The 16,928-nt window shown below is 38.4% G+C and overlaps 1 protein-coding gene across 1 annotated transcript in view; it reads right to left on the bottom strand.

The window, feature by feature from the left end:
• Positions 1–1,384: 1,384 nt before the first annotated feature.
• MUC2 (mucin 2, oligomeric mucus/gel-forming) overlaps positions 1,385–16,928 on the bottom strand; it is a 66,881-nt gene continuing 51,337 nt past the window's right edge. Inside the window, exons 47-64 of the mRNA XM_058025777.1 lie at positions 13,792–14,675; positions 12,432–12,606; positions 11,629–11,876; positions 10,342–10,525; positions 10,015–10,219; positions 9,190–9,374; positions 8,484–8,550; positions 8,067–8,167; positions 7,876–7,907; positions 7,527–7,701; positions 6,801–6,905; positions 6,163–6,203; positions 5,410–5,532; positions 4,866–4,964; positions 4,074–4,202; positions 3,390–3,429; positions 2,978–3,107; positions 1,385–1,876 (exon numbers count right to left, since the gene is read on the bottom strand). Coding sequence (XP_057881760.1) covers positions 1,621–1,876; positions 2,978–3,107; positions 3,390–3,429; positions 4,074–4,202; positions 4,866–4,964; positions 5,410–5,532; positions 6,163–6,203; positions 6,801–6,905; positions 7,527–7,701; positions 7,876–7,907; positions 8,067–8,167; positions 8,484–8,550; positions 9,190–9,374; positions 10,015–10,219; positions 10,342–10,525; positions 11,629–11,876; positions 12,432–12,606; positions 13,792–14,675 — 3,179 coding nt within the window. The 3' untranslated portion in view covers positions 1,385–1,620. The remainder of the gene's footprint in view (positions 1,877–2,977; positions 3,108–3,389; positions 3,430–4,073; positions 4,203–4,865; positions 4,965–5,409; positions 5,533–6,162; positions 6,204–6,800; positions 6,906–7,526; positions 7,702–7,875; positions 7,908–8,066; positions 8,168–8,483; positions 8,551–9,189; positions 9,375–10,014; positions 10,220–10,341; positions 10,526–11,628; positions 11,877–12,431; positions 12,607–13,791; positions 14,676–16,928) is intronic.

Genomic DNA, 16,928 nt, shown 5'->3' with positions numbered 1-16,928 from the left:
CAGACCAAATGAAAAATAAATGAAACAAGGAAGATTTCATATTTCAATGTAAATACAGTGTGGAGCAAAATTCACTACTGACTAGTAACATTTTATCTCTTTTTCATAAGAAACAAGGCAGATTTGATCACATCTTGTATCTTTGTCCAGAAGTTATTTGCTGACTTCAGTTAAATTTAACTGCAAAAATAAAAATCTCAAAGACAGCTAAATGTCAACAAATTTTGAGAAAAGCAGTTTCTGCAAAAAGCTCAAGGAAATATATGGTTCTAGTGTCAGCATAGAAATTTTTTGATAACAAAAAGTTCACAGAGGAGAGTGACTTTGTATGTGCCCTGGGAGAAAACTCTCAGTCACATCTTACAATGAATGTAGAGATAGAAATCCTTAGGAACCTGTACTAAAGCAGAAATTTGGCTTCATTTAATCTGCAGCTTGCTCTGTAAACTGACAAAACTTCCTTCTTGTTAGATCAGCTACCTCTCCAACTCCAGAGAAATCTGCTTTCCAATCAGGGTTTTGTAATGCTGAAAAAAATACAGGGTTTCATTTTCTGCACTTCCTTATCAGTCTTATAAAAAGGCAGAAATCTTATCTGCCTTTTAAGCTGGAGTACATTTGATAGTAGCAAAAAATGGTGCCACCAACCCTTTAGGTAGCAAAGATGCCAGTATTGAGGTTGGCTATTGCCAATAAAGATTTCATTAATGGAGATAAAATAAACGAAAAGCTTTTTTTTTTCCTTCACTACAACAGGTCTGGTTTACCTTCATTGTACTCTAAGATGATTCAAGAGAAATTAACATCTTCCAGTTACCTGTTTCACCTCCCCTTACAATAAGATAAGCAGGCACTCCTTTAGATTTGTCCTTTGTTGAGAGACAAATAAATGTCAAAAATGGCTATAGCTTTCCATTTTCTGCAGAGGAAGCCTAGGATTACTTAGATTAGTGATGGGCATCTGTTTTGCAAATGTTGGAATTTGGAGAGCTCTTACTATGGTAGTAACTGTACATCCTGAAAGCACTGTGAGTAATCTTCATATAGCTGAAGGACTACTTTTTTAGTGAAAATACACAATTGCCGTTCTAACATACAGAGCCCTGCTAAAGTAAGTTCTGGTGATGAACTAAAGTTTCTCTAAGTCATCTGAATAATTTCATGACCATCATTCCTCTTTGCCTTTGTTTTGGCAGACATCTTCTCTCCCACCTTATAGACTGGATCTTCTGAACAGCCCAATCTTATCAGCTTTTAAGGAGACATGAGTAGATACCCCAAAAATTTAGGAAACCACTTGACTTCCTATAACTTGAAAAACAACTTTTCTTCTCTCTTCAAACTAAAACTCAAGACTGTATAAAAATGAGTACAAAAGCCATGCTTTTTGAGATGTGCTTTTAATCATTCAGAGGATTTGGAAAGGACTCAAGAGGTTGTGCACTTGTAAGAATACAAATTTGTGTTCTTATTTTGTGCACAAATAAATAGGGCACAGTTAATTAATTAGAGAACAAACAGGATGCAGTTACTGGGAAAAGTAAAGTTCAAAAGTAGTCAAGGAAGCTAAGAATGGTTCACAGTCCTTTCAGTCAATAATGCCAGAGGGGTTTTTTGCCTTCATTTTGATGTTAAGCTGATGGCTCTCTTGATCCTGTTCAGAGCGGTCGTCTTGTCATTTACTTCATTCTTCTGCAGCTCATTGGACTCTGGCCTCTGGCATTCAGTGTCTTGACAGCTGCAGCTCTCCACGTAGATGTACTTGTGTGACACTGCGTGCCCACCAGGGCATTTCAGAACCACGTACTTCTCAGTGGTCCTTGTTTCTCTGCAGCAGGAGCAGCTGTGGTCCATGGAATTGGCCTCAGCAGAGTATCTGTCAACATGCAAAATGGCAATGTTACTCAGTGCCAGAAGCCAATGTACAGGAGAGGGTGGAATCAGGTACAGAACTCCTGTGAGAAGAGCCACAGTTGTGGCTAATGGAAGTGCTAAGCTCATCTGACAGAGCAGTGATTATAAAATGCCTAACCCAATCAGGGCAATGTTAACACAAAGGGGAAGCAGCAGCTCTTTCTGTTCCCATCTCACTGCAAAGTATTTTTTGCAATCTTGTGTTCATCAGCTTCCTAAGCACCATTCCTAACCTGAAGAATCTGTCAATATCAGGCTATAAGCTGTGACAAAATCGATCTTCTTCTTGTATTTGGTAGAAGAAACCACAACAAGACCCTAAGATGATCAGGAATTTCAAAATACTAATAAACTCCCTGGCTTCTCAGAGTTCCATGTGATACTGAAGATTAGTTTTGATCCATGTAAGGTGCACTGTGGCAAGCTCAGTGATAGGCAGTAAGTGACAGTTTTTTTGGAGAGCTAGAGCTGGTTTTGCAGTGTTTTAGTAGTTCATTACCAGATGTCCTACTAACCACTTCCTTATAACCAATTTTTAATATATTCTCTCATTTCAGAGAAAAATGTACTCAAGTTACTCTACTAACACCACAACTCAAACAACCTCTCATTTCTTCACTGCATAAAAATTGTGCATATTTGAATCTTCCTTTGAAAGATGTATGTGTATTTCATTTTAGCTGTTAACTGTTGAGTAGCAGCTTTTCCACTTCCAGTTGCCAAGTCTGGCTGCTCTCTGGGCTCATTCTCATTACAGGAAATAATCCATGTTCTTTTGTGACAATTTCTAGCCTAGGTGGTCTGACACAAAGCCAGCTCTTAATGGATGAATAGCCCTTATCATAGCTGTCTGAATCCCAAGCCAATTTAATACACTTTTCTGCTTTGTATTACAACAAATCAGCTCGCCGGTCACAGATTCCATGATTTTATGTCCATGATTCATGAAGCAGATAGTTCCAGGTCTTCTACCATTGTGTAGTCTACTATTTATTGTTCCTTTTATATAAACAAGCTCAGTGCCACCAGGACTTAAATCTCATTGTCTGGTGAGTTTACTTACAGCGAGAAGGTTCCACATGTTCCTTCACATTCAGTCATGTCAACTCTGTCCACGGAGCGGCAGCCATTGTAGACGATAAAGTCTTTTCTGTGGCGCACAGAGCACGGTGTGCTGCTGTCCAGAGGGGCACCTGCAGGGAAAGAGCAGAAAATACTTTCAGTGAAATAACTCCAGAAGTCCCTCGCACCTCAGCATTCCCTGGGCTTCACTAGTGCACTCAAAGAATTGCCTTAAGTGCTCTTTCTGCTTTTTAAGTTTAAACTTCTCCAGAGAGATCAGACAGTGGAGTCTTGGAATGACAAATATAAACGTAGAAGTATCTACTTAAATACAAATTTATCTGGGAAATGGGCTGATTTAAGAAGACAATTCATTCTCTGTATTGTTGATTCAGATACACTGGCATACTTACATGTTCTGCAACAACCATTAGGTAAGAATGAAATAGTTCCCTAAAATAAAAAAGAAACAAAAAAAAATTACATTATATAATTTTTCTATATTAAAAAGGCACTAAGGCCAAAACCTGAGGAGAGCAATGATTATTGTACTGTAACATTGATCTAAATAACCAAAGATAACAGCCTCTTCCCAACTTCACAAAGGACTGTGAAAACACAAACAATTCTTTGAAGGAAGTCTACAGTTAACATCATGAAATTTTTGCTCAGAAGCAATTCCAACAAATGGTTTCTCAGAGTCCTCTGTATGTGAATGGGAACTATGCACAGTGTTACTGCCAATCTACTTACTGACTGAACAGCTTGTGTTTTAGCATTCAAGGAAACCTGGTTCTTGTTGAGATAGAAACCAAACAAAGCAGTCAGCTAAGATTCAGTATCTTGGTGCTGACCAGTATTTTGGCCACTGAGAGACAGCTACCAATTATAAACCTTGAATTCTCACCCAGGCATCTTATTTTGTATACTCTCTAGGGCTGTGCATGGGTGCATCTAGAACTTCTGCCCTAAGGACTGAGAAATTATGACGAAAGGCCATCGGAGCTAAATTTTACTTTTGTTGTTAGTTAGATGGCTGAAATAAAATTAAGTAATCTATGTATGGAGTAGAGGGTAAATTTTCCATTTTTACTTACAGGTTTGCAGCTGTCTTCATTGAATGCTGGACAGGTAATCTCAGATGTGGAAGCAATAAGCTGGTCGTGGACATCTACACAGCTATAAATGGTGCAGTTGTTGTGAGGATCATTTTTAAAGTCTCCAGGCTGCAAGAGAAATGCAAAATGTAAAAAGGAAAGCTGAAGGGAGCTCAGACAGAAATTTTATTGCCCTCTGATAATAACTTTCATCTTGTTTCTCAGTCAATTATTTTTAGGTTAACAGCCATTTGGGATGCAGATCATGACATGTATTGCAATATGCCCTACATTGAGAGAGTTTCAGTTTTATATGGTATTTTCCTTGAGAAAGAAAGAAAAATGTCTCTAAAGTACATGGAGTACTTTAACAAAATCATCCATGCCAATGGATTTTGCCTTCAAAAAGCTAGACTATTTTATATTAATTAAGAAAGACTCTAAACCTTCATCCTACTACAGCAATAGAATTGTTGCATGTGCAGGCTTTAATAGTGTTTTTCAGCATACCGAAATCAAATAACACAGAAAAGCTGAAGCTTCCAGACACTGGAAGAAAACCCCTTCCAATGGTATTTGATTTCTCATTCCAGGAACGGCCTTACAGATAATTTTATTTGATGAAACCTACCTTCAGGTGAAAAAATTGTAGCTAGGTTTTGAGATTTTGATATTTTGATCTTTCAGGTGCAAGCTTATACTAAAGCCTTGTCTCTGGCAATGAGGAGTTCCCTTTTTGGAACTGGGAACTTTACAGATTTGGTGGAGAACTAAGACATAGAGCATACTTACACTCAAGATGAGTTCAGAATTGTCTGATGTCTTTATAATACACTTGGTCTGCACACATTTTCCACAGCATTCGCCTTTCACTGGTTTAAGTTCATATCCCTAGAAATTAAAAGTAATTAAAAACAATAGCACTATAATTTTTGAGAAATAAATGAAAACATATGAATTCATTAATTGATTACACTTTGAAGTGCACTCAGATTTGTGCCTTTTTGTGTTCCAAATCAACAGGAGACAAGTGATAGAAGCAGGTTATAAATGGAATAAATTAAAGCACTAGAATAAATATGCATAGTAATTAAATATTACTCCACAATGTGGTCTACAGAAATTTCCCAGCTAATTCTGCCAGTGTGAGCTGAATGCTGACAGTTACACAGTTAATCTCAGGCAGTAGATGGCTCAAAGAACAGCTGATATCCATGCTGGAGTTGGTCTCTAGGTTTCAGCTCCCTGTCCTTTCTTAATACCACTCACTGATTAAGCTGGAGTTCACAAATATAAATATTTTGGCGTCTTGTTTATCTTTAAGTTTGTCACTTACTGGTTGACAGTATGTGTTGCAGGGGACACGTTCACAGGAGATTATATTCAGTTGAGTGCTGACATTAACATCATTTGTGCAGACACAATTCTGGCACTTGTCAACAAAGACTGAGGAGTTGGGCTACACATTTAAAGGAAAAAAATCACATATTAATGAGTTATTACATGTTTAAACAGATATTTATTAATTTTTTTAAAAATCTGAAAATGAAGCAATGGAAAAGGAAAAGAATCAGATAAAGACAACTGGATAGCTATTTGGCTAGTCATTTAAGAAGACAACATTTAAAATACTGAATATAATTTAATGCGTCTTTACTGAAGTCCTGTATATCAATGACAAACTCTGATATTAAAAGAAAAGGTACAATTACTAGACCCAAGAGAATTAGAAATCTAAATTTGGTTAGAATAATACTTATTTATATGGTTTTTAGTTTTTAAAAACAGAGTCTTAAAACTGCAACAATGTGCTGACAGTAAATGTGGACTGACTTTTTTAAATGCTAGCACACTTAACCCAATTTCCTTTATGATACTGACGTACATGCAGTACAATTTCTTTCCTTTTGAAAAGTTTCCAGGAAACTTTTCAAAAAAGGTTTAGCTTTGTGAAATTGATAAACTCCTGGCAGAAATTTGGAAATTTATAAAATATCTATTGTACTGGATAAACCTTTTCATAGCACTTCTGATCAAATATACTAACGGTCTTTTAAGCATTTTTGAAGACTGTTGAAACAGAACTTACCAAGAACTCAGCATTCTCATGTACGCAAACCCCCTTGGGAACTGTTAATAAGCAAGGAGTTAGAAATTTAGATAGGAAAAATGAATAAAAAATGTCTTCAACCATTCTAATCCAACTCATTTCTTCCACAATGAATCACAATTCATATGGTTATTCCCCAGTTCTGGTAGCAGATGCAACATGTATAAACTATAAAAACTAATACTGCATGTGCAAGAAGGGAAAAAGATTTGTCCCAAAATATGCAGTACAGTTTGTAGCCAAGAATGTCCACTTAACAGATACAAGTACTTCCTTGTTTCAGTTAGCAAGAACTGCAAATGTGTCTTTTACTGGGGATGCTTCTAGGGACTTTGCTAGATTAAGCTGAGACCATCATCCCAGTTAATTCTGTAGCTGTTCTTATATTTATTTATAAGCAGGAAATTGAACTTGAGTCACCTGAGCTGTATCTGATTTCCTAGTTTCATAACTATAGCACTAATAACCAATTTTAATAGTAGTGAATTTGTAGAATCTGATTGTGTTTAACACCTCTTTCAAAAGGCTCTTGCACAGTCTTATTAAGTGTAATGCTAAATTATGTAATAAACAGAACTATAAGGCTGATCTTTGTAATATATTTCCAAGGGACTTACCACATTGGTATACAGGACAGCACTGACCACTGGGAATATAAGAATGAACTTCAAATCCCAGTGAGCACTTGGGGGCTTTAGCTGTGCACGAGCTTGTATTGCATTCTGAGGAAAAGAAAAATAAAAATCATAAGCTAGAAAATACATTAATTCACAGCTACTAGAAATAAGCACCTATCAAAGCACTTAGGATGAACTTTCTATTGCTAGGAAACAGTCCAGATCGTCTTCAAAAAAATCCAAATTGCAAATAGAGAATACATTTTTCCTCATAAATCCAGGCACTGGATATGGGGTACTGTAGTAGTTTATGAATTTTTTTCTACTGTGCAATTATGCTGTGTTAATAAAGTATCACCATTCTATGCAAAGAAGTAGGGAACAACTCCTACTCTCTCCATGATCTTAGGCAACTGCTGGAAAATTAAAATCCACAGAGAATTTCATAATCTCTCTGCATTTTGCTTAAATAAAATGTGGCCCTGAACACAATAACTATAGCTTTAGTTATGTTGAGTCCCATAACTGTAAATTCAGTTATACTGATTCATTGCAATATTAAAATGTATTTTCCCTAGCACTGGGCAAGTTGATTTTTAAAAGCATGTGAAAAGATACTATTTTGTGACTCCCTGCTGTAGATCTCCAGTACTAAGGTAGTTCAGTCTCTTTTCCTTTCTATTTCCAAGAGGTATAGAAAGACTAGAAACAAGAGTATAAACTCACTGCAAGTGAAAAGAGGGCAGCAGGAGTCTTTAGGATTGACTTCAGTGACTTCATAGAAGCCTTCTCCTTCACAAGTGACCTTCTTTTGATCACATACATGAGGCTCACATACAATGCCATGTTCACCTTCCAGGCAAATACAGTCCTTACAGTCCACTGTAAACTTTTCTCCAAACTGCCATTGAAAAACAATAAAATGAGTGATTGCATAGTAACCAATTAAAAGGAACAAAAGTAAAACCAGGAATACAAAGTAAAGAGATGACAAAACAAGATTGTACCAGTGAAAACCACTCTCCTCTCCCCACCCAAACTTCTACTTGAAATCCAAAAGCATACAGCATCATACCTCTCTTGATACCATATCCACTCCAACACAGCCTGGAAAATACCAAAATAAATTTCCATTACCAGTCATATAACAGGAGGCATCTCTACTATACATTGTATGAGCACTGCACACAGTCAAATCTTTGTTGTATACATGAAGGGAAACAAAGAGGAAACAATCATGCATCCAAGTGAAGCAGTAAAACTCACCACAGGTTTTCACGCAGACATCCACACCAGAGTCATACAGCATGGTTCCATTAGGACAGAAACAGCCTTCCACTTGTTTAGTTGATGTCTCATTCTGTCCTCTATAAGACAAAATGTTCAGAGAAAGCCATTAGTCATAGGCACATACAGGAGGATTATGCAAAATAACCTTTCACTGAAAATACAGTGGCAAATGATCTGCCCATTTGTGACAGGTTTGCAGTGTCAGTTTGATATAGCCAAACAACAGAAACAGAAACAGTTCAGGCACTCAGATTTAGGGTCAACAGAATAGTGCTAATAAATTTGACTGTCAGTTTAAGAAATGAGAGGAGGTTGATTTTGCTCATTCACCTGTGCATTAGATACAACTGAATAGTTGTACAAGCTACAACTAACTGTGAAGGAATTTTTTACCTTGATTTGCAGGTCGTCTCTTTAATAGGACCACATGCTCTATATTCTTTACCTGAAGGACATTCATGAGCTGGAATGGAAGAACAAAAAGGAGGAACAGCTCAGTAACAATATTGTATAAAAGCCCCATGACCTTATGCCAAGAACTTAAACACTGTTTACTCATTTTCCTACTTATCTATAACAATCTTGAGAAGTAAAGAGGAAATATCCCAGATAGACTTATGTCTCTAAATGGAATAATTTCGTGCAATTTAGCCATAGATATAATACTGTACACTAAGGTGATAAAGCCAGGAGTCTCCATCTTGACTATAATTTTTTTCTTAGTTTTAGTCTCTTTTGCACAACTTCTCAAAAGGGAGTGTCATCCTTCCCTTTGCACTCTTACTACAGATGAAAACTAATGTACATGTCACCAAATAGAGAGTGATCTGCTGATGCCTGCAAAGCATAGAGCTGCCTGCATACAAAAAAAGTATGTACTGATACAGATGTTTCTGGCACAGTCAATGCATGTATATTTTTGCAGGCCGATTTATCATTTCCTTTGTTAAAAATGTTACTTAAGGTGAAAATTACTTAAGGTGAGCAGGTGCTGTGATTTATTGGTGTTTTCATTACTCTGAAAGCAGTATGACATTATGTGGAACTGTTTCAGCAGTAATCTTCCTTAATAATTCAAGATGAATTTTTATGTCCAGATACTTACAGCATACACCATTGGTGTGTTTTCTCCAGTCAATGCACGCGCCTTGATCAGCACAGGTGGCAGCATAGATCTGCAGACTTGAGCATTCCAGGTCTAGGTTGGGAAGTACACAGCTATCAAAAACGCAGGCTGCATAGTATTTCTCAGGCTGGACAAATGCATGGCATGGCTTGAACACACTAGAAACAGAAATATTTATCGTTATTCCTTCCTGAATGATTCATATCTATTTCAATGTGCTTAACATGCTATCATGTGGCAACAGTGGACACGGGAGATTAGGGAGATGTGGATGTGGACTATTGATGAGAGATTTGTGCTAAGAGCACTTATCCAGATAGTAACCTTCCAACATACCTTAAAATATTCTTCCCTCCCCTATAAAACACTTTGACACTAACATTTTGAGTCCAGGAGTTGTATATTATTGGGTGCAACCATGTGCTATCTCTTTAAAGCAATTTTGATTTTTTTTTCTTAATAATTTCTGACATGGTGTTCTAAAAATTAAGATTTCTATTTTCAGTTGGACTCTGTTTTCTGCTAAGTAAACGTGGGAAAAGGTAAGAACATGGGACAGGGTAGGGCAGAGAGTGTAAAAGAATATGGGAACATCAACAAAGGTTAATATGGCAGCCAGAGGGTTGAAAGAAACTGTGAGCAAAAAATAATAGCCAGAAAAAGTGAAAGGAGTAGAAGCAAATCATAAAGATACAAGAAATGGAGAAACAGCTAGAGACACTTTCCACTGGTAAGCTAATCCTAAAATTTCCATTTAAATCAAAGACCAAAGGCTTGTAAAACTGAGAGGATTGTTACCTTCCCAAAATAAGCTCGCAGATGGACGATTCTTTGCAAGGCTGTGTTGGTGTTGTGCTAGGTGAACCTGTAGGAACTAGGCCTGGAGAGCACTGTGGTTTGGAAGGATCAACAACTTGCCAATGATCTGCCATGGTTTCACAGTTTTCTGCAATGTTTCCATTTGGCAGCATGCAGTCATCTGCCGTGTTGTTATTGCAAGTACCTAAGGGTGGTACGGGGAGAAAGAATTCACTCACAGATTTGCTAGGAAACACCATTCATCTTTGCATCAGGGCTGTCACTGTGGTTTTCTGAGAGTGCAAAATTTGGAAGAGTGAGCCTTACCACACTGTCCCTGGGTATTGTTGCCAAACAGGCTGTAGGGCATTCTGATAGAAAAGGACAAGCCATTGTAGGTCACATTCATTTTCAGCTCAGGAATTTCCACAACACTATTTATGCCTGACTCGTAGATGCTCACACCAAACTTCTTGTAAGGCAAAGCCACAAGCTGGTTGTTTACTGTAACCTAATAAATAAAGGAAAACAGAAAAGAGGCATAAATTTGCTTTGACTTTTCAAAACAATTGACTGTTCCTTTGTTTTACAGAGAGAATGTAAAGGTAAATAATATCCTTTTAATTTGTAACAAATGTTCCTGTGTTTCCTTTGTTACTGGAAAGTCAAACTTTTCTTCTCTGAGCCACAAAAAGTCCATTAACCTCTGACAAATGAGGTTATTCAATGTTTAAACTAGATAAATCCTAACACTCAACAGACTTATTAGAGTGACTATGGCATCAAGAACTCCTCATGAAAGTGGAATATAAAATTCTCCTAAATTCATATGGTATAAAGTTTTAGGTTTCTGGACATAAAGGGAATGTGCTTATAGGAAAATTAAATAACAGAAATAAGACTAAACTGTATTATTTATTTTAATACAGTAGCCATGATATACCTGTGAAACTAATACTACTACTTTCACTCAGCAGAGATTTCTTTGCTTTAGAGAAAAAAGAGGTCTAAATGTTGTAAATTTTCAACAATATGTTGCAACCTAACTTGTAATATTCTCACACAGTAATGTACAGAAATAAACCAAATAAACATTAAAAAGCTAAGAGCCCCAAACACTTCTCACTAATTTTGAAGCCCAAAAATCTTGGCATCACATTTATCAGTGGAATAAAAATATAAGTGTCCTACTCTGAAAAACTAAAAAGGTGACACAAGTCAAAGCTACTAATGGTACTTTTAAAAAATGCTTCAGACCAGCGCTTTATTGTTATGTCTACCTTACATTATTTCCTCCCATTCTGCGTTGTTTTCCTTTGTTACATTATTGTTAATTATAAATTAACTTATTTTATATCCTTAACTCTTAGCGATACACACTTGTGTATTTAGGAGAGATCTGCAAAGATTTGAAATTAAAAAGACAGGAAGTTGTAGAATTTTTTCTCCCCAGATTCAGAATAAAAAAATGCTTTGAAGTCCTCTGAAGCAGTCTAATTTTATAATCTAAAGTGTTACTGAATCTAAAACACACATTATTTTTTTCCCAAACCTTATGAATATAATGATCCTGTTGATGCAGTATTAATATTTGAATCAAGAAATCAATAGTACCTCTACTTGTAGAGTATTTGGTTGTGCTGTTGTTAGCCTCACTTCCTGAGTCTCATGTCTCACAATGAGCGTTCGAGGACAGGACACTACATCCCGTGCATCACAATGGTAGTTATCAATGTAGACACCAAAGTTGTCAACTTTCTTATTGATCTCTTCCACAAGGACATATGTACAATTCCCTTGATAGCTGTAGTATAGTCCATCAAAAGTCATGTAATGTGGATCTCCCCAGCCAGTGCAGTAGCCTAAAAAAAACATAGTTAAGTTAGGCTATTTTGGCAATGTACAAAATCGTATCAGACTACAAGCAAAATCTGTAGATGTGGGAAACATCTCAGTGAACTTTGGGCATTTTAATTTTAATGAAGTGTATATGTCAATGCATGAGCTCATTAGCTAGAAGTCATCAATAAAAACCAGGCACTTTCAATGCACAGTTCATCTGACATTAATGACAGACAACTGAGAATGGGATTAACTGTACCATACATATATCTTTACCAATAGTCTGAACAAGTAACAAATATATGTATGCTTCTAGCCTATAAATATCTGGATCTGGACATTTAAATCCTTCTTTGGAAGACCAATTTACTCTACTAACACAACAGTTAGGTAGAGATAATGGCAACTTAAGCCAATCACTCAATTAGCTAAAAAGAATCAACAGAGCATTCTAACCAACACTAGAAGACTGAGTCACAGCTTTGCACGATACTTGTTCCCTGATAAATATTGTTGTTCTTGACAATAGTATTGTTTCCTCAGGAGATTAAATATTCAGCAAAATATTTACTTACAATCACACTCCCAGTGCCAACAGCATCCATCCTCATCCATGACTGGCACAGGAGACAGTCCATTGGAACACGTGGGTTTCGGGGGTGGATTGCAGATTATTGGAATCACCTGGACAATGTTGTCTTCTATACATATAACCTTAGTGCAGTTACAGAGTATCCACGAGTCACCTTGCTGTGTTTGAAGAGAGGGGGAGCGCGAGAGAGAGATAAACCTTTAGGAAGCAGTGAGACTGACAATAGTTATGCCTGAATATCTTCTGAAGGTTTCTAAAAAAGCATATGTTTATTGACAAGTTTTCCCCCATCAGAAATCTGAAAATAGGATTGAAGTGCATCAGTCAGCACTATCTAGGTCTGCAATATGAGCTAGAACAACTGAGAGCTGCTAAATGGAAAGCATTATGCACAAAAATCAAGCCAGTAAACCAAAATGAGAATCACTTTTTCTAGTTTCAGCTGTCTAAAAGTGAGATGTCTCACCTAATCTCCTAAGGTGTCTTCACCCTACACCCTCTCTAAAGAACAGTAAAAGACACTGATCAATATGAATGGCCAATATATGATCAATTCCCTTCCGTGAATGCCTAGAGCAGATTAACAGCTAAAACTCAATGAACAATGAACAATGAACACACACTGTTCAGGGAAAAATGTCCAAGGTAATTATGTCCATGCATTGTGATTGAGTTTTCTTCTATCTTCTACCAGTTTTGCAGACATGTATAATTTCCTGCAGATCTAGTGAGCAAGTTGGTAGGCATCTAAACTATGATGAGGCTTTAGATATGTACAAGACATAAACTTGTCTGTGTCAAAGGTGGAGGGTTCAAAAAAAAAAAACCAAAACAAAACAAAAAAAACTCTGAGTCAAATTTCACAACCAGCGAATGCAGTGATCTGTTTCACAGTCCTCCCCTGAAGCCAGTCTGTGAACAAGTATGACTCATTCCAAATTCAGCCCTGTGGATTTTTGTTGGGCTGCAATGTAAACACAAAAACAACTTTTACCCACTCTGGACTTATTCAAAAGCAGAAATAGAGAAGATAGCTTAGGAGCACTAAGCTCTTGGTTTCCTCTTCATCAGAACCATCCTACAACAAAGACAAACATTGAACTGCGATCTAACTCCTTGCAGAAAGCTTTTTAAAAATTATCCTTGAAGAGCTAATTGTAATATGTAAGCTATTAATCCAAATATTGTTGGAAGTCCTGCTGATGCCCAAGAAAATGAAAGAAATAGAACAGACTGACACTTCCTTTCCTATCCAGATTTATGCTTACTCTTTACATTACTAATATTGAAGTTATGTGTCTAGTCTCTATCCAAAACATAATGAAAGTATGAAATCTACTCACCTCATAAGTTTCATTAGGGAAAATAGTACAAGTTTTTTTGGGAGTGGTTGGTGTTAGACCTGTAGTTGACCCATTAACTGGAGGAGTTGCACTGTGTGTAGAACTTCCTGTAGTGGTGACTGCAGTTGATGTTGCAGTAGGCCCAGATGTAGTAGTTGAGACAGGCGGCAGGGTTTTGAAGGTTGTGGAGATGGTGGTTGTAGCATTGATTGTGATAGAACTACTAGAGGTGGTTCCTGAAGTGGTGGTAAAGCTTTCTGTTGGAGTAGTACCAGCGGTAGTGGTTGACACGGGGCTGGTTGATGTAGGTGATGTTGGAGTCGTAACAGTTGCAGAGGTCGTGGTTGGAGTACTTATTTCTGTTCCTACTGTGGTGGTAGGGGGAGTGGACACTGAGGGTGTGGGGCCTGAAGTGGTGGTCTTGGGGGTTGATCCTGTTCCAGTGAATGGGGTTGTCGATACTGGTGGCTGTGTTGCTGTAGGGCTGCTTGGCCCCGAGGTTGTGGTGGTGCCAGGGCTGGAAGTGGTGGTAGATAATCCTGTTGGAGGGCTTGAGGTCCTGGTGGTAGTGGTCTCATGGATAGGAGTTTCTGTTACTGGTGTGGTGCTGGTGGAACTTGAGGGTGTGGGGCCTGAAGTGGTGGTCTTGGGGGTTGATCCTGTTCCAGTGAATGGGGTTGTCGATACTGGTGGCTGTGTTGCTGTAGGGCTGCTTGGTCCCGAGGTTGTGGTGGTGCCAGGGCTGGAAGTGGTGGTAGATAATCCTGTTGGAGGGCTTGAGGTCCTGGTGGTAGTGGTCTCATGGATAGGAGTTTCTGTTACTGGTGTGGTGCTGGTGGAACTTGAGGGTGTGGGACCTGAAGTGGTGGTCTTGGGGGTTGATCCTGTTTTAGTGACCTCAGATGTGGTAGCTGTCACTGGGCTTGTTGACACTGGTGATGTTGACTGTTGACTTGTGGTGCTTGCAATAGACACGGTACTTATTTCTGTCGTTCTTGTTGTTGGCAGTGGGGTAACTGAAGGAGTAACTGGAATGCTTGTTGTTGTCGGTGTCTCTGGTTCAGGTGTCTCTTTAAGATAGGAAGAAAACAGAGTATTTTAAGTCGCGAAATTGCATTTTCTTCCTAATGTCATCTCATTTTCCACGAAGCATACGTAATTCATCAAGCCTAAGCATAGAGTCTTTAGATAGAAATAAAGCAGAAATTTTTTTATTGATGATTTTGTATCACTGAGGGATTATTAACAAAATATCCTGCCTCTTGCGTAGGAGACATTGATATAAACACTTTATCAACAATCAGTGCCAGAGGGAACATCTTCCTCAGTGTTAAAACTTTATATTGCATGGAAGAGTCCAGCAGTCCAAGATCCCAGGGGACTCCACTGATCAATGAACTCTGGTTAATACTGTATTGCTGTCATATTATATTCTATGGAAAGACCGTTATTCCCTATGTTGCTTCATGAGGCACATTCATATCCCTATTGATTATGGTCAGAGTAATTTGACTCTACAGAAACTGAGCCGTTGGTGGAGTAGTCTGTGTTCCATTTCTAATGCCAATGCCTTTAAGACTACTCACACACAAGATATTTTGGGATGCTACAAACCCAAAATACACTTTTCTGCTTTTTCACATGGCCAGTTTTCATTATGGTTGTTAATGGAAACTCCTTTAAAGCAGTTTTTGATTAGGATGTTAAAAAGTGTTCATGACTCTCACAGACCAGCCTCAGAGCCATCTATTTGTGCTTTCATAACATAAGTGACACATGATAGAGAGAGAAGCACTGTGTACACAATAAGAGTGCAGTAGTAATGCTAGAGGAATTAAGATACACTGGTTCTGCCCAGGCAGCCCACAAGGATGGTGCTTCAATGAAAACTGATTTACATATGGGTGAGAACAGGCAAACTCCTTCATGCCCTTTAACAGAGGCAGATGAACTGGGACAGCAGGGGATATAACATTGCTGCTGAAAGGTTAGCTGGGATGTTTTTGAGATATAATCAACTACATTAGTGCAGAGTTTAGAAACTAAAACACATGTTAAGCTGCCAATAAACCCTGTTTTCTAAAATCAGCAACAAACACAAAACCCTGGGAATTACTTATTGCTTCAGTGGGTGGACCCGACGGGGTTCTGGTGTAAATATTTTCAGTATTTGTGGTGGTAGTTGGAACAGTGGTTGTGGTGCTTGGAGGGCTGGTGGTGGTGGTGAGAGTCTCCGGTGTCGAGGGAGAGGTTGTCGATTTTGGCGTGCTCAGTGTGGATGGAGGTGTGCCTGTTAGAAACAGCAGGGACAGAGAAAACAGACAAATGCACAAAGGCATCAGTGGGACTCAGTGTCAACTCAACAGAAGCTGCACATGAGGCAGCAGCCACAGAGCTAGAGAGGTCAGACAACCATAGCTCCGTTCTTCCTTTCTGGCTCCCAAAAGCATGATATTTGAAATCCATGCACACACAGTGTAAGGGCCCTTCCCTCTTAGCAAAGACATGGTGCTGGAAGGTGCTTCTTAGAGGGACCAACCAATAGGTAAGAGATGAGGAGGAGCAATGCTTTTGATCTTGCTGGGGCTTTCTATCTCCATGTCATTATCTAGAACACCACACTAAATCCTCAGGTAAGAGCTGAGATGAGAAACTGTGATCAGGGAAGGAAGCATGCCCAGCAGTATGTTCCTGCCTGATTGGCATGTGGTTTTCTCAATGTCACCCTGATAAGTGGCTTCCCAGAATACTAGTGGATCTGATCAGCCAAACACCACAGTTCTCAGAAAGTCACAGTCTGCAGAATTAAACTCTTTCCAAAAGCATATCCATGCTTCCTACATCTATAACAGCTGTCAAGCACTGACAGAGCAAAGGAACAGGACAGTGGGAAAAAGTCCTACAGAGTTATGTCAAATCAGTGCCTAAAATGTCAGTACTGAAAAACCAAAGCCATGCCACAATTGCACATATGTCCAGTGAGTATGTTCTGGCCAGCTGAGGGATGAGGTCCAGCAGCAAAAAAATGCAAGATTTCCCGTCAGTTCAAGACCTGTGTAAGCTGAGCATCAGTATGAAACACCTCCTCTGAGCCTTTTTGAGTGAGGGAAGATCAGATCTTTTGCCCAGAACCACAA

This window comes from Melospiza georgiana, chromosome 6 (genome assembly GCF_028018845.1).
Source record: "Melospiza georgiana isolate bMelGeo1 chromosome 6, bMelGeo1.pri, whole genome shotgun sequence".
In the NCBI taxonomy this organism is placed as follows: Eukaryota; Metazoa; Chordata; class Aves; order Passeriformes; family Passerellidae; genus Melospiza; species Melospiza georgiana.
Note: the sequence above shows the minus strand (reverse complement) of the source record. Positions and strands in the feature narration are given on the sequence as shown.